The following is a 26792-nucleotide window of genomic DNA, read 5'->3' on the forward strand; positions in this document are numbered from 1 at the left end:
CGCCGTTCAAATCGCAAGTTTGCAGAGTCTCCCGTGGATTGTTGTCGTCCTTGAAATATGCATCTTCAGGCCCAGGAAAGTCCCGTTCGCAGTGCTTGTGATACTCGTAGTCAACTTGATAGCACAGTGTATCATACTGGAGAATGCTGGGTCCACGAAAGAACTATTGCCTTTTTGGATCGCTGGTACGGTGACGAACGGCATTGCAATCTGCATATTGTCAATCATGCCTTTGCGAGATGTGTTACTGTCCACCAAAGACATCAGCAAGCCATTCACTGCGCCGACAAGTGTCTTGCGCAGCCCGGAAGAGAACCTGAACATTTGGCAATTCATGACTGTGAGGTGGATGACACCCATGCTCAACATTGGTGGCAAGCGACAGATGGAGGACTCAGATGTCTGGTCTCTGCCATATGAGTTTCAGCATGCACGTCTGCACGAAAACTTCAGAGTGCTTCGTGGTACCGTCATCAAGCGGTTGGTGACAGCTAACGGAATCGATCTTGTCATCGTGACCATCCTGGGGTTCGTAGAGAAGGTTCTCGATTACGCAGCGCCATTCTTCCTCCAGCTCATCCTCAGTTCCATGGAGGACCCGGAGCGCCCCAAAAGAGTCGCCTTAACATATGCCGGGCTCTCACTCGTGGCAAGGCTGTTGGCTGCGCAAGTTGACGTCTTCCAGCTGTGGTATGGCCGGAGGGCCTATGAGAGAAGCAGAGGAGAGATGATTACAATGTTGTATGAGAAGACGCTGGGAAGGAAGATGGCTTTCAAGCCTGTCGAAAAGATCGAGCCAGTGCAGCACAACGGCACATCAAGCGGACATGCCAACGATGAGCTGACGCCGAAGCCGAGGGCAGACTGGTGGACCAACCTCATGCGACCGCTTCGGAGCCTCCTCCAGAAAAGAGACGCGTCTCCGCCAGTCAAGGAGCCGGCATCGATGGGCAGAATCTTGAACTTGATGCGCAATGATGTCTACGAGGTAGCGCAACGCTTTTGGGAGTTCGATAAACTCATCAAAAAGCCAGTTGCCATTATTTTGTCCATATGGCTTGTCGTCAACTATCTCGGATGGGCATCGATGATGGCGGTCGGTCTGGTTATACTGGCACAGGTCATGAACGCGATTCTTGCGCGTGTTCTCACTCACTACGAAAAGAAACGCCGTTTCGCAACAGATGCCAAGCTACAGATTGTCTCACAATTTGTCGAGGCCATCAGACACCTTCGGTGGTATGGTTGGCAAGATACGTGGCTCAACCAAGCGTTGAATGCTCGTCAGAAGGAGCTCATGCTCCGAATCACTGCGAACGCATGGAACGTCGTCATCAGCTTCGTCAACACCTTGTCCTACGACCTTGTGCCGGTGCTGGCGTTCTTCACATACACCGTCATTGCTGGCAAGCCTTTGACCATTGACATTGCGTTCCCCTCGATACAGCTGTTTAGTATGATGACGAGCGAGCTGCGCGATGTTCCCGGTCTCATCGTGGCGCTGATCAATGCATGGGTCGCCGTGCAGCGCATCGAGGACTTCATGGCCGAGCCGGACCTGCAGGAGATGGCAACAGAAGCACTCATCGGAGATCAGCTAGCTATAGATCATGCGTCCTTCGCATGGCCCGGTGCTACGGGGACGGTCTTGAAAGATGTCAATATCTCGTTTCCTGAAGGCTTGACAGTGATATTTGGCGAGGTGGCAGCAGGCAAGACTGCTCTTCTACAAGCACTTCTGGGCGAGCTCGACATGCTAGAGGGTCAGCTGATTCGGCCTCCAGAGCCCATCGGCTACTGTGCACAGACCGCATGGCTTCAAAGCATGAGCATTAGAGAGAACATTCTCTTTTCGGCACCGTATGAGGTTGAAAGATACCGAGCGGTGCTAGATGCCTGTGCACTTACCCCCGACTTGGCCGAATTCAAGGCTGGAGACTTATCCCTGATCGGCGAGAACGGCATCGGATTGTCTGGGGGCCAAAAAGCACGAGTTGCGCTTGCAAGAGCTGTCTACAGCAAGACCAAGATCCTGTTGCTGGACGATCCGCTTGCTGCGCTGGATCAGCAGACCGCAGAGTCCATTGTGCAGCAGTGCTTTCGCGGGCCTCTTCTCAAAGGGCGCACAGTCGTTCTCATTACACATCGAACGGATCTCGTGCTCGGCATTGCCGACCAGCTCATCAAGTTGGAACATGGCATGGCGTCCGTCATGGATCATGATGCCGCGGAAGCCAAACAGTCTGCTATGTATGAGCAAAAGCCGGATCTCACAGCGGACGAAGAACGTGCCCAGAAGGCAGCAGAAGCCGCGATTCCGGCCAAATTCGTCGAGGATGAGTATCGAGCTTATGGCGGCGTCAAGGCGTCTGTATACTGGGAGTACATACGGGCGGGTAATCTGTGGCTATGGGCACTCACGATCTCGATACTGGTCGTCTATCGTTCCTTCGCATTGCTCGAAGCATGGTTTATCAAGTCATGGGCCGAAGCATACAACACCAAAGCCAAAGCAGAAATGTTTATTCACTCCGCAGACGTCGGATATCACACTTCCGACATCTTTGATGGTCTGCCGCCACCGGAAGTGAATATTAAGCCCTGGTTGTTATGCTTTTTGTTCCTCGCCATCGGCCAGTCATTGGGCTATGTGGCTTCACAAGCATCACTTATGGTCATTGTCTACGTTGCAGCCAAGAATATGTTCCGAGATGTGATGGAGAAGGTGGCGTACGCAACATTTCGCTTCTATGATACCACGCCGGTAGGCCGTCTGATGAACCGCATGACTTCTGACATTGGCGTGATTGACGGCGGGATCAGTCAGCAGTTCTCTGCTATTAGCTGGATGATGATCAGCTGGATTTCGGCTGTCGTAGTCATCGCCTCGATTACTCCCTCATTTCTGGTCTTTACTCTCGTCCTGGCGGTACTGTTTGCCCTCATCTTCAGGCACTTCATTGGGACTTCTCAGAATCTGCGTCGCCTCGAAATGGTTTCGTTGACACCGCTTATGTCAAACTTTGGCGAGCTACTCAATGGGTTAACCACGGTGCGCGCCTTTGCGGCTCAATCTCGATTCCAGCATCGTGTGATTCACGTAGTGGACACTTTCCAGAAGATGGACCACTTTTACTGGTCTATACAGGCATGGCTACAATATAGATACGATGCTCTGGCGTCTTTTGCGAACTTTCTGCTGTTGGTGCTCGCCCTCGCAACAGACTTGTCGCCAGGCCTGACAGCTTTTGCACTGCTTTCGGCCAACAAGTTCGTCTACACTACTAATGGTTTATGTCGTCAGTACGGGCAGCTCCAGATGGAGTTTGTGAGCGTCGAGCGAGTAGTCGAACTTCTCCATCTCGAGCAGGAACCCAAAGGATCTGTCAGTCCACCTGCGTGGTGGCCCTCCTACAAAGGTGATGTTGTGTTCAAGGATGTGCTAATCAAGTACGCACCGCATCTGGACCCGGCCTTGGACAGCATATCCTTCACCGTGAAGGGTGGATCGAAGACGGCGATCATCGGCCGTACTGGATCCGGCAAGAGTACACTGGCACTTTCTCTTCTCGCGACGATCATACCGGAAGTTGGAGCAATACACATCGACGAAATCGACCTTGCTCAAGTTGATAAACAACTCCTTCGCACCCGAGTAACGTTCCTCGCCCAGGATCCAGTGCTGTTCCCAGGAACTATGCGCATGAACCTGGACCCGGTCAATGATCATACAGACGAAGAGTGCGAAACTGTACTGAGCCGAGTCTGCGCGCGGCAAGGCTGGCAATTGAACACCAACATTGAAGCTGGTGGCAAGAATCTCAGCCAAGGTCAACGCCAACTCGTCGGTCTTGCGAGAGCTGTTCTGCGAAGAAGCGCCATCATCATTCTCGACGAAGCGACTGCGTCTATTGATCGAGATACGGCAATGCAGATTCAACTTGTCATGCACGAGGAGATGCAAGAATCCACCGTGATCACCATTGCTCACAGGCTGGAAGCTGTTCGGAATGCCGATTACTGCATCGTTCTGGGAAAAGGCAAGATTCTTGAGCAAGGACCAGCAGTAGAAATGTTGAAAGATTATAGAAAAGACATGGTTGACGAAGTAGACGATTTAGATAGACGGCTGAGGAATGTATCATTAAATAGACTGATCCCCTGGTAATAAAAAAGAAAATAGGAGTTTTCACGTGAAGACGGATACACACGGCCACTAGCAAATGTCAATTATTGGTCCAGGTGGGACGAGATCGTCATCATACGTCAAACGCTTGCGCTATCAGAAAGCAGCTTCACATCACAAAGTATATGGATATATGTAAGGTACCTGTATGCACTTGGACAAAGGCTGTATGGAAATCATTAATGCCCACTGTCACGACGAGACATTGCGAGACCAAAATAGCGAACATGGCAACGCAGAAGAACAAGTTTGGACACCTGCCCCTATCGACCTCGGGGCCGCAGGACTGTGCTATCACGGTAAGTCTGCTGCGGTATTGTCTGGGAGCAGAACTGCAGTGAACAGGCAAACAGCTGATATTGGATATGACAGGGTACCGCACTTCTGAACACACCATATCTCAACAAAGGCTCCGCCTTCACAGAAGAAGAACGACAGACGTTCGACCTAAATGGTCTTCTTCCCGCCAAAGTCAACACTCTCGACGAACAGGTCCAGCGAGCGTATGAACAATACAGCACTCACAAGACCGCGATCGGGAAAAACTTGTTTATGACCAGCATGAAGGAGCAGAATGAAGTGCTCTACTATCGACTCATCCAAGATCATCTGAAAGAGATGTTTCCCATCATCTATACACCCACCGAAGGCGACGCGATCGCGGCATACAGCAGACTCTTTCGAAGACCCGAAGGATGTTTCCTGGATATCACGCAGCCGGACAATATCGAAAAGCCTCTCAGCCGATATGGTGGCGCAGAGGACATTGATGTCATTGTGGTGAGCGATGGCGAGCAGATTCTGGGTATTGGCGATCAAGGCGTTGGAGCTATTCTCATCAGCATTGCTAAATTGGTTATATACACGCTCTGTGCAGGTATTCATCCTAATCGCGTGCTTCCCGTCGTTCTCGATGTGGGTACCGACAATGAAAATCTCTCTCAGGATCCGCTCTATCTCGGGCTGCAAAAGCCACGCGTGCGAGGGGAAGAGTACGATGCTTTCGTCGACCGCTTCGTTCAAGCCGCGCGTAATCAGTTCCCCAAGGCATATTTGCACTTTGAAGATTTTGGCTTGGCCAATGCTCGCCGGATCCTTGATAAATACACTCCCCAGATTGCATGCTTCAACGACGACGTACAAGGCACCGGCTGTGTGACACTGGCAGCGATATACGCCGCAGCTCACGTCGCCAAACTGCCCATGGCAGACCTCCGAGTCGTCCTCTTCGGCGCCGGCTCAGCAGGTACAGGAATTGGCGATCAAATCCGCGATGCCATCTCCGTCGAATCCCACGGCAAAAAGTCCAAAGAAGAAGCCGCGAAACAAATCTACTGCGTCGATAAACCCGGTCTCCTTCTCCAATCCTTCAAAGACAATCTCACGCCCGCCCAACATCCCTACGCGAAACCCGACGATGACTGGCAAGACGCCAATCACCGATCTCTCCTCGATGTGATCCGCAAAGTCCACCCTCACGTCCTCATCGGAACCAGCACGCAACCCAAATCCTTCACCCAAGAAATCGTTCAAGAAATGGCCCAACACGTCGAAAGACCCATCATCTTCCCCCTCTCCAACCCCACCAGACTCCACGAAGCCACGCCCCAAGACCTCTCCAACTGGACCAACGACAAAGCCCTGATCGCCACGGGCTCCCCCTTCGACCCCATCTCCCTCAGCAACGGCCAAAAACGCGACATAGCCGAATGTAACAATTCCGTAACATTTCCCGGCATCGGGCTTGGAGCAATTCTGTCTCGAACAAAATTTCTCACAGCAGAAATGCTCGTGGCGGCAGTCAAAGCTCTTGCAGCACAATCTCCTGCTTTGCGAGACTCGAATGCGGGACTTTTGCCTGATGTGGAGAATGTGAGAGAGATTAGTGTGGGAATTGCTAAGGCGGTGATTCGGCAGGCGCAGAAAGAGGGGTTGGCGATGCGAAAGGGGATTCCTGAGGAGGAGGGGGAGTTGGAGGAGTGGATTCGTGAACAGATGTGGGAGGCGGAGTACCGGCCTTTGAGGAAGGTGGATTTGAAGGGTGCTAGTAGGAGTGCCATGGGGGAGGCGGGGAGTAAAGGGGTGGAGGGGATAAAGGTGGATTGAATTGGATTGGAGCAAAGATGGAGGGAAGGGAAGAGAGATGGATAGATGGTGAGATGAGATGAGCCTAGTCAATCAGTCAGTCAGCAGCACTCTACAGCATGCATCTCTGCGCACACCCTCCTACTCGCTCACTGCAGTATCCGGAAACACAATGCCGTAGTGCGCGTGTTTGAATGAAGAAAAGGAAAATGTGCAATGGCATTTGTGGGTTGGGTATCTCTAGTCATCTTCTTCGCTCCCATACTCGTGTTCCTCACTACCACTGTCATTATCATGTGCCCGTACTTCACTCCACGCCTGGCTCTCCTCCATCGGCATGGGGTCCATGGTATTCATGGGCTGTTCGTCGTCGTCGTCGTCCTCCTCCTGCTGGTCTTGTTGCTCCTCATTCTCGAGATCGGCAAACATGACTGATTTCCTCCTGCTGGATGGTCGACTACCTGCGTTTGTGCTGTGTGTGCTGCTTCTTCTCTTGATGCTACTAAGACTACTCTTCTCAACTAGTACGTCTCCGTTCCAAGGTCTACACTCCTTGACTGTCTCTCCACAGCGCAAGCAAATGAATCCTTCGTCTTCTTCGGCTTCGATTCTCTGGGCTAAGCAGACGAAACAGTAGATGCATCCGCAAGGCTCTGTTTGGTATGGGTTGGTGATGTCTGTTGTCGAGGAGCCGATGATACCACTGTTTGCAGCAGCAGTAGATGCAATAATGTCTTGTTCAGATTGTCCGCCAGCGGGGTTCTGATCCTGATAACATATTGCGCAAGTTCGTTCAGGGAGGAATGCGAGTTCGCCAGTCTGTATGTCGTCTTCGTCATGCTCTTCAGAGTACAGAGACTTGGAGCTGAAGATCTTGGTAGTTGTGCTTTTCGTCTTTTTCCATGCTCGAGCTAGCCAGCGTCTCCAGCGAGAGATTCCCACGAGAGGAAGAATAAAGAGGAGGAATTCGGTAAAAGCGTGCCAGACGAGTTGGCGATTTAGGAACTCGAAGGATACTTCGCGATTGGTCTGGTTGGAAGCTGGCACGAGTCGAAGGCGCAACAGGCGGTCGGTGAGGGTTCGATAGCGGCCGTTGTACAGGAATATGAGGAAAGAGCAGAAAGCTGCAATGTTGTGGGAAGTGGTGGCGATGGTGGTCAGGCGAGATAGTCGTCGGATGGTGGGAGAAGGTTCATCGTAGCCATTTTCGAGGGAGCTCAACCGGTCTTCCCAGCGTTCCCAGGCATAGCGGCCTCCCACAGTCAGGAGGCCATAGACGATTCTCTGCCACGTCGTCGCTTCTTTCCGCACGAAATGCGGGTCGGGGTCTCCTCGCGCGTCGATGTATTTCAGGCCTTGCAAGCTGGCTCCGTACGATTGGCCGTGGTCGTAGATGCTCAGCTTCCACATAATGGCTCGCAGGGCGGTTGTGATCTCCGTGTCGTAGTCATCCTTCACGTGTGCGCCAAAGTACTTCAAGCCTTCTCCCGCCTGTTTCTTCAGCAGTCCCAACAATGCTTCGTCGAGGAGTTCGGCGTCAACTTGGCCCACGCGGAAAGCCGGTCGCGTGCCATAGGGAGAGCGGAGGGAGTGCCAGAAGGAGAGGATGTCGAAGGCATAGGTGCGGAGAGTCGGCGGCAGGCTGGTTAATTGTGCTGCTCGGAGCTGGCTCTGGCCTGTTTCTGCCGCTGTCAGCGCTTCTGCTCGGGCGAGGCGGCGTTGCTGTATGCGCTTCTGCGCCGCCGCAAAGTCTGCCATGTCGCCGTCCACTGCATTGGGGAGAGAAGCAGTATGGAGGAGGGCAGTATGAAGCAGCAGCGGGCAGCAGGGTGAAGGGGGAAGGGAAAGAGGATATGAGTGAGTGAGTGAAGTGTGTGAAATGTCCCGAAAAGGTGACGTGGATCGCGAACCGAGGTCGACCGCGCTATGGGTGGCACGTGCACGCTCTAAACTGCTGGGAGGCAAGGGGCTGCAGGTTGAACTTACTCCTGCAACATCACATTGTTAGCATATATACTTGGCTCTCTGTTGATACATTAAACAAGGCATTGTGCAGTGTCCAGGATCCGAAGAGCGCAGTAGAAGAGCCCGTCCAGAAGCCGTATGCTAATCCGTTCGTAGGTCGTTCGGGTCCAGGTCGATGAAAGGGCTACGGAACCTCCCCAAATCAATCGATATAGCATCTGCGGTCGTCATTTGTAGGCTCGATAAGCCTCCTGTATAGACCCACTGGCGTGTTCCTGAAAGCGTAGGCTGACATAGCAGCCATAACCTCTTCTGTCGGTAGCCTTTTGTCTGAGTATCAAGACACTTTCGGAGACACATTTCTCGGCCAAAGCGATCCAGTCGACACTTTCGCAGCATAGCCCTTGATCCCCAGTCCAGAAGAACATCCAGATATCCAGCCTCCAGTAACGAGCAAGACCATTATACACTGGATTATCAAAAAACTCACCTCAAGACTCCTTCGCAACCGAGAATCTCCACAACCAATGCGCCGGAGCGCGCAAGGCTTCTCCCGGGTCGTAAGCCATCACATCCACGCTCAACCTCCTTGTGTCTTCATCGTAGATCAAGCGACTCAGAACTTCAAAGTCGCAGAAGAACACCTGCAAGGTTTCCGCATGTGGGAAACCATAACGCCCGAGGGCGTCGCAGAGTCTTCGTACGCCTCTGAAGCAGTACTTGTCTACGTGCAATATCGTATGCGAAGAGGGAGGGAAGCTGAGGAGGGAGAGGGCGATTGGCTCTCGGAGCCGGTCGAGACGGGCGGCACTGTGAGGATGGGTGTTAGAATGGTATGGCCGGCAATGGATTGCTTGAGCGAGCGAGAGAGGGAGAGAGGTGGGCATGTCTTGCTTACGCTCCGCTGCAGAAGTACTGCCGAAGCAGGGAGAGTACCTCTCCGAAGAGGTGAATACGGCTAAGTATCACTCGTTAGCAGTGGCCCTTCTCGTAGGACTGGCACCAAGCAGTAGGTCTATGAACTCACCACACGAACTCGCGGTCGTCGAGGAAGAGGAAGAGACTAAGAGTAAAAGAAAGTCAGCTACCATTCTCCTTTACTATCCATTCTCTTATTTTCCCCTAGCGCTACCCTGACCACCACAGTCGCAGCTAGAGGAGGAGAGTTGAGGAGGAGGGAGACTCACGACAAAAGCAAGCCCCCAAAGGGGAAAAGCAGAAACGCCGCTGGCCACGGCACCCGCACGCGCAGCGAGCGGCCCTCTCGCGCCGCCGAGACCAAGAACCACACCACGCCCCACGCCATTCTTTTTGCTGTTGTTACTGTTGTTACTGCTGCTGCTGATTCTCTGCTTTGGTCTTGCTGTTGCTGCTGGCTGCTGGTGCGTGGTTTGTGGCGTGGTGTAGTATGGTGGTCGTAAGGAGAGATCAGGGAGGAAGGAGGAAAATGGCGTGATATAGCCCATAACATATGAGCTTTCGCGACGAATGAGATGACGATATACAGCGGGTGAATAATAGTGCCAGTATTACACCATTGATTATCATTGTCTGTATCATTGTGTGAATACATATATCTATGGCGATCTGCCGGCTCTAATTGATACCTTCACAATGGTCTGTTATGTCTATTTGCGCGGCGACTGACTATACCTATGGTTGGCACCGCGAGCTCCGTCTTCGTCTCGCCTTCGCTCGGGTCTCCGATGTAGAGGTTCTCCTCTCTAGTATCGATCATAGCACACACTGCCTCAGCTCCACCGAGTAATCCGACGTCCAACCGAGCGTTCGATCCGAAGACATCAAGGAACGAGTTCGTCAATGGTTCGCGCAAATACGACCGCTCGCTCTGATTCCTCTGCATCAAGGACGGCATCTTGGGTCACAAAGCGGTGAAGGGTACTGAGTGCCTAGGCAATCCCCTACCACTATCAAGAGAGGAGCAAAATGTACCTAAGAACGTAGTGTTCGGTGACAACGCGTAGCAGTCGGGAGGAGTATCAGCAGGATCTCAGGCCTTAGGACCTAACGCTATTACCCTACCAGCGAGACGAGCAACGAGATACATCTCGGAAGACGTAGAATCTGATATCGACAGCATGTACGAATCGTATAAGATATTTACGCCGGATGACACCGAGGACGAGAAACCCAAGCGCAAGGTGGCATTCTCGAACACTAACCGGTTCTTCTTTGTCGACGATGACGGTAACCAAGAGCGAGTGGATTTGCGTGCCAGCCTGGGTGACAAGGTCATGGGCCGCTTTAAAGCCACGGTATACTCAGCAGCAAGACCAGATAGTGGTTGTCGCATTTCTTCTCCCAGCCCGCGCTGGCTAGAGCCACCACCGCCCAGGTGCGACGGTATATGCTCTGTGTATATGTATTCAAGACACACAATGCTTTAGGAATACGATGTCTCTACTCGCTACGAGTCGATTATACTAGCCAGAACAGCCACGACTTCATTCACTATCTACGACTACTGAGAGATCCTGCAACATACACTACAGTTATACCTAGGTAATCGAGTTCTTCGGCTAAAGAAAGCGCACCTAGGCGCGATACAGGATTATATGGAATACCTTCTCGAACAGGATGATCTCGACGAGGAAATATCCACTGCCGAAAACAGTCTCTACAAGACCATAAACTTGAGCGCAGTCAGCCCATATAGCTTCCGATACAAAGGTTTCTACAGACTTCCGCGCCCATTTCAGGTAAGGAGAGGGGAAAAGTCGTTCTCCGTGGCGGTGCAAGCCAGGCAGGACAAGTCCTCTCGCCGGGTATCTATACCTAGGCACATATCGCACGCGGATCAAGGCTTACACTTGGACGTCGAATACATGCTACTGGTCGAAAATCCTGCCGAAAATTTATGGAAATGTAGGCCGCTCCATGGATATACAATCTGCAATTGCAATAGATACTGAGGTGCGCTCTACTAGGCAACTTCTCTACTCCTATACTAGGGGTATACAGTCCTCCAGAATCTCTACAGTTCTAAGTCGAATGGTGCGATATATTGTAGCAGCAGTCTCTCGTTGTATATAAGCTCCGTATAAGCTACAAAGTGTTTGGCACAGTCCTAGCGGCTTAGCTATCCTTCATTAGAGCAGCACGCTGCTACCTATTATCAACTCTACGATGCAGAGGTGGAAGTATGCCTCTTCTCGCAATGCTTGCAAGTTCACCGTGTGTTCTCACAAAGATATCCGCATCTGGAGACATATGACCATCGTACTGACACAGAGTTCAATATGTATTTCCCCCTTCTTCCCTCCATATCAGCTCCTCTTGCGCTTCTACTGTCAGCCGTCCCTGTTCAAAAACCAACCGTCCAGTTTATCCACCAGCATCTACGCCGTAGGGCGAGGAATCTCATGTGTTGTTTCCATCTTGCGCGTAGCTTATCATGATATGACCCTGCTCAGATGCTAGTACCGCTCCAACACTGAAGTCTTTCTGTATGCCGAAAAAGCCAAGTGGGCGTCGTGTCCAGCTCGGCCAAACCTTTACACCTAGCTGTTTCGTGCCAATGATCGACTCGTGCCCGACTTCAATTCGCGCGCTAGCTCTGTCTAGGACTCTCCCGTTGTATCTACTTGTGCGCGTCCAAGATCTCGTGAGTAGTGTCCTCTGATTTTGGAGAGTAGGAGGTAGAGCGATGCTCGAGAGGGTCGGATGAGGCTTCGTTGGTTCATTCGTAGTAGTTTTGACATGATCGTAAAATGTTCCGATCACTATCCAGGATCTGCGTTGGAGGTGTGTGTTCCCCCGACCGGCTGTCATTCGAACGAGTACAGTGCAAAGGCCCCGACAGTGAGAAAGGTCGCGAACCTGCGAGTTCAGTCAATTATTTTCATCAATTAGGGCTCGTGCGTGTGTACGTTCCCTTTTGGCGGCCAGGCGCTTGTTTTGGACGATAATTGAGCAAGATGCAACGAAGATCGCACGCGTTGATCGAGCCTTGGGATGGAGAGTTGGTGTTCGACTGGCGTTTGGAATTTCGTAAAGCCCATCCGGTCGTCCATCAGGTCGGCGAAAAAACCTCATAATCTGCTTACCGTCCAAAATCGATAGACCACGATAATCGCAACTCTGACGCCCTCTCGTATGTGTTCCTGAGTACCTCTTGTCGACAGCCTTGCAGTATGAGAGGACTTCCCAACTTAGGCCTCGCTGCCGCAGCTATGGCTATGACTTGGGACTGCCGCGAATGCGATCACAACGATACTTCTGCGAGCTAGATGTGTAGCTGCGGTATAAATGATTGCGAGGGCTCGCGGTCTAGGCCTTTCCCATGTTGCTCTAGGTCATGATACTCTTGCTTGCACCAACTGGTTGTTCCACGATTACGACAACGCCGCCGGGGCCTCGCCTCAGCCGTCCATAACCTGGCACAGGGGCACCAGTACCACCATCTACCAGCAGACTATCCTACCTCCAGCCGACCTGGACATGTTTGATTCTACATACTTGTTACTCTAGATGCTAGGCAGTAGTAGGGCGGAAAGCGAAAGAGATGGGAGGACGAATAAGGTACTTTCACGGACAGCAAGTTCCCAAACCACAATCAACATCAAGGGACCATCTATATCGCATTCTCGCGTTCTAGCCATTGCAAAAGTCTCAGTAAATACCAGAACATGAATACAGTATTTACAGAGTGATTCCAGTGATTTCCACAGTGTTGTGACGGTGTTGTGACTTTTTGTTTCTTTGCAGACTTGAGAGCCTGCTATCCGTGCCAAGGCTGATTTGCCATAAACACGCACCCACACCTGTTCGAACAGGCAAAAAGAACGACGAAATCACTTACAGAGGGCTCAATGTGACAACCTTATGGTCAGTCGATCGTTATATCCGTGAGATCACCAAGGTATGAAAAATATATCATGAATTGGGGTGTTCGACTCTGTTCCTAACCTCCTAGCATAAATGTACCTGGTAGTGCAAAAAAGGAGGTTCGAGAACATGAAAAAGCAAAAATATATTTTCAATCATATTGTCAACCATGTTGCCAATCATATTGATGTTGTATGGGAAATAGTACCCAATACATAGATTCGAACTATTAGAATGTTAGTTATATGGCCCGCCAAATGGCAGTTTCCCGCTGCGGCAGCAGCAGCAGCGACATAAGCCCAAATTCCCTCCTCTTCCTCAACCTAGACCAAACTCCCTCCTCTTCCTCCCCGATTGACCAAGCCGACGGGATCATTTATATACCTTCATTGCTGCTCGGGCCCTTCCCGCAACTCAGCGATTGGCAGAGGAGCGGGATCCACCCCGCCTGTAGATGCCTCCATGGAGGCTGCAGCACAACCTTCTAGAAAGCGACCGAAGTCTTCTTCCTCAAAACAACCTGCCTCGACAACGCACTCTCTCACCATTACATCGTGCTCAACACCTGTACGAGGCTGAGACAGTCTTTACAACAACGATGGATTACAACCTGCAACTCTATGTCAGCCTGACCGGTCGCGACATGACCGATCACTACGGCAGCCTTGATGTGCTGATCAATGCTGCCGGCAACCTGCAACCCTGGGGGACCCAGATCGGTCGCGACATGACCGATCATTATGGCAGTCTCGATGTCCCGCAGCATTGATGGAGGACAGCATTGATGTCCTCCATCAATGCTGCCGGCATCGCAGAGTGAGTACTAAGGACCGAGCGACCACTGCAGTATTAGGTACTGACCATTTCAGAAGCTCGAACCTCGTGGCGGAGACGTGCGAAATAACGCGTCTACTTGGAGCATCCAGTGTCGACGTCTTGATGAGTTCTATGGATTACAACCTGCAACCATTGGGAAGCCAGACAGTTCGGGACAAGACCGAACACTGTGGCAGCCTCGATGTCCCGCAGCATTGATGTCCTCCATCAATGCTGCCGGCATCGCAGAGTGAGTACCAAGGGCCGAGCGACCAGTGCAGTATTAGGTGCTGACCATTTCAACAGCTCGAACCTCGTGGCGGAGACGTGCGAGACAACGCGTCTATTTGGAGCATCCAGTGTCGACGTTGTACAACCTGCAACTATGGGGGAGCCAGACAGGTCGGGACATGACCGAACACTGTGGCAGCATCGATGTCCTGATCAATGCTGCCGGCATCGCAGAGTGAGCTCCAAGCATCGAGCGATCAGTGTAGCATTAGGTGCTGACCATCTACCCAGTTCAAACTTGAAGGCGGAGACGGACGACCAAGATGCGTCCAAGGGGCGTCCAGGACGACGACGTCGACGTCCTCGTCAATGCTGCAGGCATCATCGAGTGAGATCCCAGTCGCGGTATTTGTAGCATCAGAAGCTGACCAGACATACAGATCATCAAATCTGGACGTTTTTACCCCGACCTCTGACTACCTTCGGCCGTTGCCCTCGCAGAGCGAGGGACCAGCGCCCGCTACGATAGCTACCTGGTTGATTCTGCCAGTAGTCATACCTACGACAGCAACACATCCAGGCAGGGATTCGGAAACAGAATACCACAGAGTGCCGAGGCTGCTTGGACCAGGGAGGAGAGCAATAAGATGACCGAAGACCCGCTGCGACTTCGCAAGCAATGGAGAACAACTCGCATTAAGACAAGAGAAGGATATCCGACGCATCCATCGAGGTGCTTGGACAGCAGCGCAACATGCGGCAGTAGCAAGCATTTGAGCACAAGATCGGTCCTCAGAAGAGCTCAGAAATTCCGGATACCAGACATATATGTCCCCTCACCGGGCTAGACCGAGGTAGCTGACATGTCTGCACTCTTGAATGAGCTCCAACATTTTGCAATAGTCAAGCTGCAAGCGAACCATGAACCAAAGATCATGCTTCAACCTTCCAGACAATTTCAGGCGGACAAATCTGGAATGCCGATCGTACCCTTAGTCGGACTGTAGCTGCTCTCCAGCATACCTTCTACTATTCGTTGGGGGCAGTCTTGTATAACTTGTCCTTCCGAACATCTCGCAGGCTTTCGATGGCAAGCACTCTCGACATTCCTCCAAGTCACTGCTTCGCTCATTTTGCCATTCCTAATCAGGACTCCACGGGGATTGTGCTCTGTGGCTCAGCTGTCGCTGGAGAGTACTTGAGAAGTCAAGGAAGCCGTTTCCACGATCCCGAAGAGGCAACGCCAATTGCAGCGCGGCATGTCGAGATCTGCATCATATTGCAGAAAATAGCCACGATAGGCGTCGCTTGTCCAAGGGGAGCGTGAGGCATGATGTATCGTGAAGCATGATTTTGGCTGCGTTCATATCTTGCTGTTGGTGTGTTGGCAACCACAGTAACGATGGAATGATCGCCCAGCTACCCAGTCGGAGCATTTTTCCAGCGCTCTAGACGTGAACGGCATATCCAACCCGTCTCTCGATCCCACTGCGGTAAAGTCCAGCCGCTGAGAAGGCCCTCCAAGAATCCATGGTGCAGAGGCAGCTGCTCGGCGTGGTCAACTACGCTCCTCATCCCACAGCGCGGCGAAGGTGACCGCTTGAGTCCCAGCTCCCGGAATGCAGCAATAGAGCAAAGTCAAGATCAGGTTGCGTGCCACTTCCATGGCACTGAGAGCAAGATAACACCCCAATTGAGATGTGTCATTGTCATAAAAGAGGGCGTCCGAGCGATCGTGACCAGTGAGTCTCCATGAATACTCCAATCATATGGCCATCACTGGCGTCATCTTCACTGGAGTCAGGTGTTGACGTCCGCCTGATGACGAGTCCTGTTGCCAGGGCTTTCCATTCATGATGGCTGCCAGGTCTGGTGCATTGTTGGGACGAGATGTATGTTCAGAGATCACGTTGGCCTCAGCTGTGGTGGGGCTCAACTGATGGCGTGCTTGTATTCAACGGTGAGGTAGGGAGTTCTATCGGAGACTGCGAGAAGACAGGGTAGGAGTTCGGGGTAACAAGTGCCTGGCACTTGCAAGTGGCGAGGAAAGGAGAGGAAAGGAGAGGAAAGGGGGGGAAGAAGGATGGAGCAGCTTCGGCCAGAAGATGGGGCAGGGAGTACCTTAGTGGAGGCTACGGAGTCGGAGTGCGAGATAAGATAGATGTAGTCAGAACTAGAGTGAGGTATCGCTCTTGGCTGCCGTAGAATGCCGCCGCCTCCGAAGAATGAAAAAGACAGCACGTCAGCTGACCCGTCAAAGAAATCCGGGCTCGGCGACGGTTTTGATGGGCGATTTGATGGACAGACGTCAAATGCGGGGCGGGCAGAGCTCCCCGTCCTTATCAATCGGCCAATTGAGTTCTAGAGAGAGCCGAAGGTAAGCGATCACATTCCTGGTTCACTTTGCATCCTCATCCCTTTGCAGCGTCTTCTGGTCGTCACTACCGCCGTACCAACCATCAACTAACACGATAGGCAGCATTGGTCAAGTGAGGTGTATATCAGTAAGTTCCCGTTTGAGAATGAGATCAAGTATCACGCTTTCTTTGTCTTTCATCCTGCTTTCTTTGGTGTCTGTCTATGCTGGCAAGACACGAACCAGCACCACAACTTCAATACCATCTTGCAGAGCAGCGTAGGGACAGCATCATCCTCCAATGGCTTCGACCATGAAGACCTCACGAGCACTGGCGGCAACAGGTAAAGTGATTCCGCGAACGAGACCGATGACGGTGGTCTCCCGCAAGACGACGACCACGCACATCCGAGCAGCACACTCTCAGACTACAGGTACTCGCCGACAACTGCATTCGACTTCCCATGAAAACAGCCATATGACCCTTCCCATCGACACCAGCCTATCACAACAATCCCCAGCGCTGACGACTCCATCGTCCCCAATATCCACGCCAGCAGACGCACCGCTCTCATGCCTGGCCCTCTCGGAAGTCCTCCGATCCTACCTCATCACCACCATGTCCTCCTCTCCCGCCCTCCTCTCCGCGTCCACCACCCTCCTACGCAAGATGCTCGAGTCGCCTAATCCGCTCTTCAATCTTGAGAAGAACCCTCTGATGCGTCTGATTCTCTGGGAGACTTTCTACAAACAATTCTGCGCCGGAGAGAACAAAGACCAAATTTCAAAGAGATGTGCGGAGTTACGTGCTCAAGGCTACTCCGGTGTGATCCTTGAAAGCGCACGCGAAGTGCTCACGTGTGAAAGTGAGCAACATGATGAGGCAGCAGACGTGGAGTTCTGGACCAAAGGGATGCTGGAGACCATCGACATGGCCGCGCCAGGAGACTTCCTGGGACTGAAATGGAGTGGATTGGGAAGTGCGGCAACGAAGCGCATGGCCAAGGAACAAGATCCTTCAACTGAGATGAAAGCGGCTATGCACACTGTCAGTCGCGCTGCTGCTGCGAAAAACATCGGCCTTCTTCCCTCTGCTGAAGAGACGTGGAATCTGCAAGGTTTCCACAACTGGAGCATGATGATGCAAAGAGAATACAACACGGAAGGCAAAGCCGTGGTCTATACCACCTACCAAATGTACCTCAAGCAAATGCCTGGCATCTTGGGCAAACATCTCGAAATCGCAAAAGCAGAAGGCTTCACACTAGGAGCCAAACTCGTCAGGGGCGCCTATCTTGCCTCGGAACCTCGACATCTCATCCGCGATACCATTGAGCATACTCACCACGCCTACGACTCTGCCACAGCAGCCCTCATCAGCCGCTCTTACGACTCCTTCCTCCGTCCCGCCACCCCAGGCCAAGTCCACTTTCCACAGAACATCAATGTGCTTGTCGCATCCCACAATGCTGCCACAGTCTCGAAAGCCCGCTCTCTGCGCCAACAACAACTCCTCCACGGCGAAGCACTGACTCCATTGGTCTATGCGCAACTGCAAGGCATGGCCGACGAAGTTTCTTGTCAACTTCTTCGAGATGCGGAGATTGGAGAGGGAGTCAAGGAGAAGGTATTCAAATTGACAGTGTGGGGAAGTATGTTTGAAGCGCTCAACTACTTGTTGCGAAGGGCTGCAGAGAACAAAGATGCCGCGAGTCGCACCGGGGACACGAGAATGGCTATGCAGGCTGAATTGGGGAGAAGGATGAGGGAAACGATCTTTGGCGGTGGTGGTGGTGCATCTGCATGATCTGCATCCACAGGCGGAGCGAATGGGAAGAATATACTGTTTTGAATGATCTTTTCTGATGCGAAGGGATTCTACGACAACGACGACGACGACGATGACGAGGGATGAAGATATGAGTGAGATGTGGGCTTGTAAGGAGCCCGAAGCTACTGACTGCGGGACCCAAGGAGAATTGCATGCATGGCCTGTTGTTCTATTACCTAGGTTTGCTGCTGTGGCGATTGATGGAGTATGGGCTCGGGCCTCTTCGATTAGCGCGGAGTTGTGAGATTGGTACAGAGAGCAATTCTCGAAGCTACATGTATGTGATCTATCTACATTTTGGGATATGAGGTATGAGGTATGCATGTCATTTTGTATCTGAATGCTCCAATACTCTTCCTCTTTTTTCCCCTCTTACTCCTCCTTGAAATCAGAAACATTCAGCCTAGTTTAGTAGGAAGATAAGGTACCTAGGTAGATGTAGTGTTGAGTCCCCAAGGTGCCTTACCTTACCTTACCTTACCTAGGTATGTATAGGTCGCTGGCTAATGAACGAAACGCCGTAGTCGGTCTCTACTACCGCAATTCTAACCTCTACTCTACCCTGATATATCTATCCATCTGTTTATATCTACCAGACTTACCTCCTAGGAGGTAGTAATTGACTAGCTCCTAGTTTCGGTCGGTAGAAGGTTACGGAACGTAGGAGGTAGGATAGGTAAGTCTTAGGTCTAGTTTTAAGTTTTTCTTTTTGCTATTTTAAGTCTAGTTCGACTCTAGGGAGAGTATAGGGTTCTTCTTGTACTCTGTTGGGAGGTAGTATATTGCGAAAAAGGGAAGAAGAATTAATGGGAGGGGAGGGGAGGTATTGTATATGTAGGTAGGTATAGGTATAGATATAGATATAGAATAAACTATTCAGTCCTTTTCTTTTATTTGCAAAGTCCCAAGTTTTTATTGTTATTGAAATGAGCTCCTCTTCTATTTACACAGTAGTCGGGTAGGTACTCAGTAGCATTGATTGATTGAACTAGAACTAGCTGAGTTATGTTGAGTTGAATTGAGTCGAGGAGGATCATATTGGGTTTTTCTAGTATACCTAAGTAAGGTAAGTATAGTATGTCCACCTAGGAAGAACTGAAAAAAAAAGACTAGAATTGATTCAGTGCTTTCTTTTGTCTTGCTGCTTACTATCGTTGTCAAAGGAGTAGCGGTCTCGATGGATGGGACTGAGCAAAGGGTCGTCCTGTGTAATGTTTACGACTTTTGGTAGTCAGGATACGACTTTGTGGATGAATGTGTGAATTGCTGGCGGGTATGAAGAAGGACTTATTAGGTATTAGGAAACAAGAGCGTAAATGGACGTATATGAAACAGATGTGTACAATCAGTCATCACTGTTCTGTGGCAGTGATTTATCGCCAAAGATGAGAGTCTAGGCGAATTTCCCAGCACGTCAGATTTATGGGAACAGCACAGGAGGGAAGGAGGCTACACACTGATATCGCATAAGGATACTGTATTTGGAGAAGCCACTGAAGATGCCCGATGCATTCCATATTGTCTTTTGTAACTTGCCTCCCAAAAGCCCCTCTTCATTATGGCGAGAGCGAATGTCCTCCGTCTTACCACAATCGCCTTGATCGGCTCCCTTGATCACGTTGGCCTTGAAGACCAGCCTGTTGATCGGATTTGTGACTAGGTGGAAGGGAATGTGGACAGCCTCGAGTCGCCGCCTTTAGTTGAAGCTGTAGGTTGTAACAAGGCTTCCACTAGAGCTCTCTCCTGTTTCGTGCAGCGTGGTGACTGTAGTAGTGGCGATGCTCTGGGAGTTCACTCTGTAGCGGCCGCAATCTCATGGTTTGAGACGCACTAGTCCTGCGGAGTCGTTGGAGGAAGGGATATCGTGGGGCATCTTGAGGAGAGCTCTATGTTGAGTAATACTAGTCCATTGGTCTGATCAAGATGGAGGAGCACGGCTTGTCAGATATGCTGGCGTAGTGGCATTTTGATTGCGTTCCTAGTGCGGGATGTTGTAGGGGAGGTTTGTCTAAGCCGAAGTAGGTCTGCATCCTGTCGAATCGAGGTGGGATGAGTGACTGAGCTCACGAGAGGGTGCGTCTTCAAAGCTCATACCCTTCACATTACGGCGCTACTGCTTTGGGGGCAGAGCGTGTTTGAAGTGGTGAAGTGGTGAGATGGACTGGTATAGGGGCGTGTAGGTGTTCGTGCTGCTGCAGCATGCCTCTCTCAAGATCCCGTGTGCCGCTCACCCTTCTCATAGCGGACTGCTAGGTTGGAGAACGCCGTGTAGGTAGCCTAAGGCACTGTTGATGCAGTGGCAGCGTCGGAGGAGTGACATATGGGCCGCTGTCTTGGCAGTGTTTTGATCTCTGTGCTTGCTCCGCCGACTTCGAAGCCCTCTTCCACCACGACCACGCTCATCAACATCGTCCTCCTCACCACCCACAACACCCGCCAACTACCAGACTTGTTCTGAGCTGCATCCACGGCCCTTTCTAGTGCTTGTGGTGTGCCTTTCATGTCTCTGCACCGCCAGGCGGTCGCACACTGAGGCATTGGACGACTTTTTCCTCGATTTGCGGACTTTCACCTCGCCAACACCTTGCTCTCCTCAGCCAAACAGCCTCGCGCCATCACACATGGCGTCCGCCAGCGAGCAGACTCACGTCGAGCCTCATCGGTAAGTTCATGCGATCCACCGCGTCTCGTTCACCAGTGATGGCGGCATCGCGTCGTCGAGACAAAGTCTACTCCCACTGCAAATTCCACCACCGCTTCCAGTCGCTTCGAAACCACCCCAACACCTCACAACACCTCATATAGCACCTCCTGACGGTGCGAATGTCGTTGTGCTTCATCTCCGAGCCCAGCTGATGCTCATTGAGCGATTTGCACGACTTTGCGACCGCAGGTGGCGCAAATATGGCCGCTTGAAGCAACCACCTCCGGCGCTGTCGCACTTTCTCTCCTCCCCTCCCCTCTTCATCTGCGATCATGTCCGCACTCGAAGATAACGACCATCCTCGGCGCGTACTCAGTGGCTTCATGAGCTATAGCGCTGTGCGTTCCACGCACGGTTGGCTCTGGTATATACTGACGGGACAGGACAGGACACAGGCCATCCGCCAACCACCTCGAGCGGCGGCGAGTCACGACAGCAACATATGATGCCCCGACGTGCACCAATGGCAGCAGCATCAAAGCTCATCATTGATTGTACACCATGCAATGCTCATGCTGAACAGCCGCTGGACCTCGCCGTCACCGCCGCGCATACTCGAGCTGACTCGCCAACGTCCACGATCGAAGACAGCAACCTCGACAGGCGTCAGGACAGCCACAGCTTCAAGACAGCGCACCACAATGCCGACATCAAGATCGACCTGTCACGGCCTTTGTGCGATTTTGACCTCATCGCCGCGGTCTGCACGTGTGGACCGGACAAATCAAGAGCTGGACACGGACAAATTCGTTTTGCCGGAAGCTGTTCCCGCGACACGAGCCTCCGTCCATTTCTCCGCCTTGAGCAAGAGCAACGACCTGTTCTTCCGCGCAGTTCACTGTCGCAGGTCTCTCTTTTTGATCCTCACGTGATTAACAGCAGCTCCGCACTCTGCCAAGCCACCATAAAGGAACGGAACCAAAATCACCCAGCCTGAACATCAATTCCATGCTGCACGGCATGGGCATTGCAATCACCACCACTCGCCACCTTCAGGCGGGTGGTGGAGATGGCCATGCATTGTTGCCCTCTTCCCCCTTCACTTCTCTGGCATCCGTGAGCCTTAAGGCCGGTATAAGTCCTGCGCCAATCTTGATTACTCCCTCGGCGGCGCTGGCTGGGGTCGAGTCTCTTTGTTTCTTCATCAACCCTATCGTCTACCATGCCGGCGAGCTGCTCGTTACAGCCCGGTAGCTCACTTCAAGCTTGATACTGGTGGCGCTTGGGTTCAATTGTATTCTGGACCGGCAGCTGTGAGCCTAACTTGGCCAGCGTAAGTCCTTTTCGTCAACGTCTTCCAGCTCCAGGATGTCTACGTCAACACCAAGAGACAACCTTCAAGACCAGCCCTTCCAGAATACATTTTGACAGCTCTACTGGCACTGGCACTGGCACTGGTGAGCCTCATCGCCCAGGTCCTTTATCATTTCCTGGCTTTTACTCGGGCCCATCTTTTCTGGCGCTGGTCTTCACTTCGGCAGTCCTGCTTTCTCGATCCTTTCCTGTATGGTGAGCCTTCGGCCCATGCAACAACACTGTTCCCACTCCCCTATCACACATCCTGCCAACAGGTATGCCATGGTGAGCCTTCGGCCCATGCAGCACCAGTGGTTTCCCACTCCATCTATCACACATCCGCCAACAGTCATGCTATGCATGGTGAGCCTTTGGCCCATGCAATACTAGTGTCTGTTGGCTCCACAGAAGGTTACACGAGGGCTCCAACCACAAGCTGCGTGCTAGCCTGGTGTTGTATCTTGCACTGAACATCTGCTCTACTTCTCGATTTCAGTCTTGAGTAGGGTGTGGCTTCACAGAGATGGGGCATCAGGCAGCACATTGCTTGAAACCACACAAATCCGATCATGGTGCACTTGTTGCCCGAGCCTCCGGCTGGTTAGCTGTCGCGCCACGTCATTGCTCTGGTTTCACTGCATCTCTGTCCGCGTCGCTCTGGGGGTTCTTACTCTGCTTGGGAGTCCGAGATGCACGATCATCTTCTGCTTTGCAGATCAGCCTCGACCTGCCCGGTCTTTGTGAGAAGGTTCGCCATCTTCGGATACTGCGCTTTGACCTCTCCGTCTGGACGTCATGTAAGCCGGAAGTGAGTAATTTGGCTTGAACTTAGGTGTTTTCGCCTGGCCTGGAGAAGCTGTCATGTGGCATGCTCTTCAGTGAGCCGAGGGCATGAGGTCAGTAGCGCCTTCGGGCTCTGAAGGTGTTCTCTTTCGTTTTTCTTTTGCATCTCAGCAGTCCTTGGTCTGGACGCTGTCTTTTCTTTATCTTCACTTCCAGAGACCCTTGGTCCTGGTCCTTCTCTTTCCATTCCGTGCCGACGTTCAACAACATTGGCACTGGTTGTTTCCTATTCCTTTCTTTCGGACCCAGAGACCTTGTGGTACTGGTCTCACGTCTCTGCTTTTCTTTGGAGTCCAGATGAGCGAGCTTCGATAGCCTCTCTGGTGTGTTTCCTCTTTTTCGCTGGTTACTACGAACAAGACTGCCGATTGAAGAACCCGTAAGACGTCTGGCAAGCACAGAAGACATTGGGACGGCACGCCGCTGGCTCGAGGTTGGCGTTGCTTCCGATAAGTCTTGCTTTCACCACTTCAGAGGTACGCCCATTGGCTCGACTCGACTGTTTGAACTTTCACTGACTCCTCGCAGGACCGACAATCACTACATGCCCATGCATATATATGTACTTTCTTCATGGGCAAAACATCGACATCATTGCAGCAGAGACGGTAGCGGCGCTACGAAAGCAAGGACGGACTGCGTCCATGGCAGTCAGAGGCAGTCAGCTACCATTGCGGCTTTTGTAAGCTTTGGTTGGCGCCAGTAGTCTCTGAAAGATTGCACAACGGGCAAGTCTTCTGCTGTGCCATGACTGTATCATGTCAAGGTATTGACACAGAAGAGATGGCCGAAGTAGCCGGCTTTGCTTGCATACTACTTTTGGCAGAGTCTTGCACTATCGTAAGCTAGACAAAAGCTTGAAGAGGATGCATGGAATCGGAAGGCCAACATTGCGGGCTTCGCTTGGAGACTAGACTTTTGCACTGCCGTAACCTGGACCCGAGCTTGAAGAGGACGTGTCGTGGTTGTTTGCGTTGGCCAAAGGGGACAGTCGAAAAGATGTGCGCTCATCATACTTACGTTGCTGTGCTGAGCCCGTGCCAAAAGAGTTGTTGCAGGGTGGCTAGGACTGGTCATAGCCCGGCATCTTGTCCCGGCGAGCTGCGACCGAAGGGTGGACGTGACCCCATTCCATCTTGAGCTGGATTCGAATCACGATGCCGACCTTGGGTTGCCGTGACGGAAGAGGATCTCCTGGAAAATATAGCTGGACGTGAAGTTGGGACAAGTGCGATGTTGACGTGGAGTTGCCGTAGCTATGCTGAGGAGAGTGCGGATAGGAAGACTGCTCGAGGAAAAATGAGTGCAATCCGATATGTCTTGCAACATCAGACCTGGCTTGGACATGGAACTATGGAAATACTGCCTAAGTGAGGGTGGATCTCCTCTTCGCAGCGAAGGTCCTTCCTACTCCTGTCCCTCGCCCTCGGGATGATCTCCCATGAGGACACGATACCGACACGTCTGGTTGAACGTCATGATGTCGATGCTTTGATCATCGTACCTCTTGATGGTGGAGGCAGTGTCACAGTTGCTGATGGAGAAGTTCATCGGGATTTTTGCTGGACCCGATTGCATCGCTCAGAGACTCAGCATCGATTCTGAACGACACTCCGCCCTTGTCTTGCAGATCAAGCCGCTTTACCCTCTCCAGGAACTCCAATGCGAATCTCAGAGCCGAACGTGCTGCTGATGAAGACCAAACGGCATGGTCACTGGCGCTTGAATGAAGCAAGCTCCCTGTCGTCTACCTTCTCTGGTGGCCGCGCAACGTCCGGCCGCCGCTCTCCTTCTTCTCATGCTCAATCCAGCTCCTCTCCATTGTCCCTGCTCTTCTTCTCCCCCGGGTCTCTCCTACTCAAATTCCACGGCCCCGTCGCTCCTCTCCGAAGCCGCTGATACAGCTCATCCCACCACAACCACGAATCACCCTGCCTCTCTAGGTCAGCGGATCCCCCCTGGGCCTCGTTGTACTCCTCGAAAATCTTCCAAGCTCTTCTCCTCATGCCATTGAGCCCCGTCAATCCAAGCATCGTGTTCTCCACGTAGCATTGTCGTGGCTGTTCGGACGGGAATCGAGGAAGTTCGGCCAGCCATGCATGGATTGGGTCGTCTGGCCAGTGGTCGGCAGGGAAGAAGGCGAAGATTTTGTTGGTGGGTGGAGCTGCCATGCTTGCTTGGTCGTTCCGTGTTTCTTGAGAGTGGGGTGAGGATCTCGTGGGAGCGAGGAGAGGGCGAGGATGAGGTGATGGTGGTTGCGACGGCGAGGATGAGAACGGGTTGCGACGGCGAGGATGAGAACGGGTTGCGACGGCGGGGATGGGAGCGAGAGCGAGGATGAGGATGGGAGCGAGGGTTCTGGTAAAGGATGTTGTTCGTGTGTACACTCAAACTTTGCCAGTCGAGAAGGTCGGTCCTGATACCCAGTTGACTGTTCTGCGAGGCGAGGGAAAGACTTTTTCACGGGCAGTAGAAGAGGGTCTGTGGGCAGATGTTGGATGAACGTGTGGTGGTGAAGACAATTCCAATTTGACGTGTGGATGAGTGGGACTATATTTTCGTGCCTACTTCTTCTGGAAGAGGAACTACAGCCCTTGAGCCAGGCGAAACCACATACCCTCCTAGAGCCCGTTCGCCCGTCTGCGACATCAGGATGACAGCCACATGGACCGAAAAATTCTCTACAGACGTTCAGAGGACTCAAGCAGCGGACAGAAGAGCGTGGATCAACACTTGCTGTTTCTTGCTAAGACAAGTGTTCAAGGAGGTTCACACGATGCAGTGACTACGAGAAACAGCTAGTCAGGGGAGTGGGAAGAAGAGTAAGAATAAGCAAGACAGCAGTCGAGTGAGACATGATCAGGTCGATACTCTGTAACTGACTCAATCATTTTGTAACCAGTACGTTGTAGCCGGCAAGACACTGGATCTAGCAGGCAACGCGTTCATTGTTGTGTCTCAATGTCTCAAGGCTTTCAGTAGGTGGTTTTGTTTGGGGACGCTTGGAGTCCAGTGGTTCTATTGTGTTTCTACTTCTTTTCTCTTTTTCTTCTCCCGTTGCATTGTTTTGCTTCGCTTAACCTACATACCTAAGTACATAGTCTTGCTCGATATTATGACATTATTACATCGAATTTTTTGTACATCATCATGGCGCGTCTTACCGCTTAGGTCCTGCCTCTTTCTCTCTCTCCCTCTCTCTCTCTCTCTCTCTCTCTCTCTCTCTCTCTCTCTCTCTCTCTCTCTCTCTCTCTCTCTCTCCTCTCTCTCACTCTCTCTCACTCTCTCTCTCTCTCTTTCTCTGCAGACGGCAAATTCATGCCGATAAACAGATACCCAGTGTATACAACCTCACAGACTCGCAAACCCAGGCCAACCAGAAGAACAAACAGACACTTCCACGAGACCATAACCAATCATCCAACCCCATTCTCAATATCGCAACAGAGCAGTACAGACTTTCTACTTCTACAGTGAGTATCTAAGGTACCTGTTTGCTAATACCTACTTCACGGGCACCTTGGAAGAAACCCTATACATACATTTTCACGGATTAACGAAAAATTGCTGGCGTGTTACTCCTGTCGACTTTCTTCGAGGCTCACGACCTCTTTTTGACAAGTACGAGGAC

General features: G+C 51.8%; 10 protein-coding genes across 10 annotated transcripts; 5 read left to right on the top strand and 5 right to left on the bottom strand.

Moving 5' to 3' along the window:
* Nucleotides 1-226: 226 nt before the first annotated feature.
* SEPMUDRAFT_40752 (ATP-dependent bile acid permease) lies at nt 227-4168 on the top strand (the record flags this gene model as incomplete). The annotated part of the gene is made up of 1 exon (XM_016908799.1): nt 227-4168. One exon carries the CDS (start codon nt 227-229, stop codon nt 4166-4168), a length of 3942 nt encoding a protein of 1313 aa, XP_016762883.1.
* A 245-nt stretch (nt 4169-4413) lies between these two features.
* Nucleotides 4414-6292, top strand: SEPMUDRAFT_155405 (Malic_M-domain-containing protein; the record flags this gene model as incomplete). The annotated part of the gene is made up of 2 exons (XM_016907616.1): nt 4414-4485; nt 4559-6292. The coding sequence occupies 2 exons, from the start codon at nt 4414-4416 to the stop codon at nt 6290-6292; spliced, it is 1806 nt and encodes a 601-aa protein (XP_016762884.1).
* A 208-nt stretch (nt 6293-6500) lies between these two features.
* Nucleotides 6501-8093, bottom strand: SEPMUDRAFT_148381 (Pex2_Pex12-domain-containing protein). Its single transcript, XM_016904887.1, has one exon. The coding sequence runs from the start codon at nt 8027-8029 to the stop codon at nt 6512-6514; it is 1518 nt and encodes a 505-aa protein (XP_016762885.1). The 5' UTR covers nt 8030-8093; the 3' UTR covers nt 6501-6511.
* A 634-nt stretch (nt 8094-8727) lies between these two features.
* On the bottom strand, nt 8728-10112 carry SEPMUDRAFT_116027 (uncharacterized protein; the record flags this gene model as incomplete). The annotated part of the gene is made up of 5 exons (XM_016901215.1): nt 8728-9046; nt 9135-9194; nt 9264-9299; nt 9424-9787; nt 9890-10112. The coding sequence occupies 5 exons, from the start codon at nt 10110-10112 to the stop codon at nt 8728-8730; spliced, it is 1002 nt and encodes a 333-aa protein (XP_016762886.1).
* A 3251-nt stretch (nt 10113-13363) lies between these two features.
* Nucleotides 13364-14150, top strand: SEPMUDRAFT_148382 (uncharacterized protein). Its single transcript, XM_016904888.1, has one exon. The coding sequence runs from the start codon at nt 13539-13541 to the stop codon at nt 13851-13853; it is 315 nt and encodes a 104-aa protein (XP_016762887.1). The 5' UTR covers nt 13364-13538; the 3' UTR covers nt 13854-14150.
* A 163-nt stretch (nt 14151-14313) lies between these two features.
* Nucleotides 14314-15353, bottom strand: SEPMUDRAFT_148383 (uncharacterized protein). The gene has a single exon (XM_016904889.1). The coding sequence runs from the start codon at nt 14902-14904 to the stop codon at nt 14608-14610; it is 297 nt and encodes a 98-aa protein (XP_016762888.1). The 5' UTR covers nt 14905-15353; the 3' UTR covers nt 14314-14607.
* Nucleotides 15354-16615: 1262 nt separating this feature from the next.
* On the top strand, nt 16616-18628 carry SEPMUDRAFT_148384 (carbapenem antibiotics biosynthesis protein card). The gene has a single exon (XM_016904890.1). The coding sequence runs from the start codon at nt 16789-16791 to the stop codon at nt 18292-18294; it is 1506 nt and encodes a 501-aa protein (XP_016762889.1). The 5' UTR covers nt 16616-16788; the 3' UTR covers nt 18295-18628.
* A 2666-nt stretch (nt 18629-21294) lies between these two features.
* On the top strand, nt 21295-23144 carry SEPMUDRAFT_116030 (uncharacterized protein; the record flags this gene model as incomplete). The annotated part of the gene is made up of 5 exons (XM_016901216.1): nt 21295-21360; nt 21411-21842; nt 21902-22078; nt 22324-22681; nt 22825-23144. The coding sequence occupies 5 exons, from the start codon at nt 21295-21297 to the stop codon at nt 23142-23144; spliced, it is 1353 nt and encodes a 450-aa protein (XP_016762890.1).
* Nucleotides 23145-24224: 1080 nt separating this feature from the next.
* Nucleotides 24225-24712, bottom strand: SEPMUDRAFT_116031 (uncharacterized protein; the record flags this gene model as incomplete). Its single annotated transcript, XM_016901217.1, has 2 exons — nt 24225-24417; nt 24573-24712. The coding sequence occupies 2 exons, from the start codon at nt 24710-24712 to the stop codon at nt 24225-24227; spliced, it is 333 nt and encodes a 110-aa protein (XP_016762891.1).
* Nucleotides 24713-24736: 24 nt separating this feature from the next.
* SEPMUDRAFT_148385 (uncharacterized protein) lies at nt 24737-25940 on the bottom strand. The gene has a single exon (XM_016904891.1). It carries the CDS (start codon nt 25330-25332, stop codon nt 24964-24966), a length of 369 nt encoding a protein of 122 aa, XP_016762892.1. The 5' UTR covers nt 25333-25940; the 3' UTR covers nt 24737-24963.
* Between the last annotated feature and the right edge of the window lie 852 nt (nt 25941-26792).

Source organism: Sphaerulina musiva (assembly GCF_000320565.1).
Source record: "Sphaerulina musiva SO2202 unplaced genomic scaffold SEPMUscaffold_3, whole genome shotgun sequence".
In the NCBI taxonomy this organism is placed as follows: Eukaryota; Fungi; Ascomycota; class Dothideomycetes; order Mycosphaerellales; family Mycosphaerellaceae; genus Sphaerulina; species Sphaerulina musiva.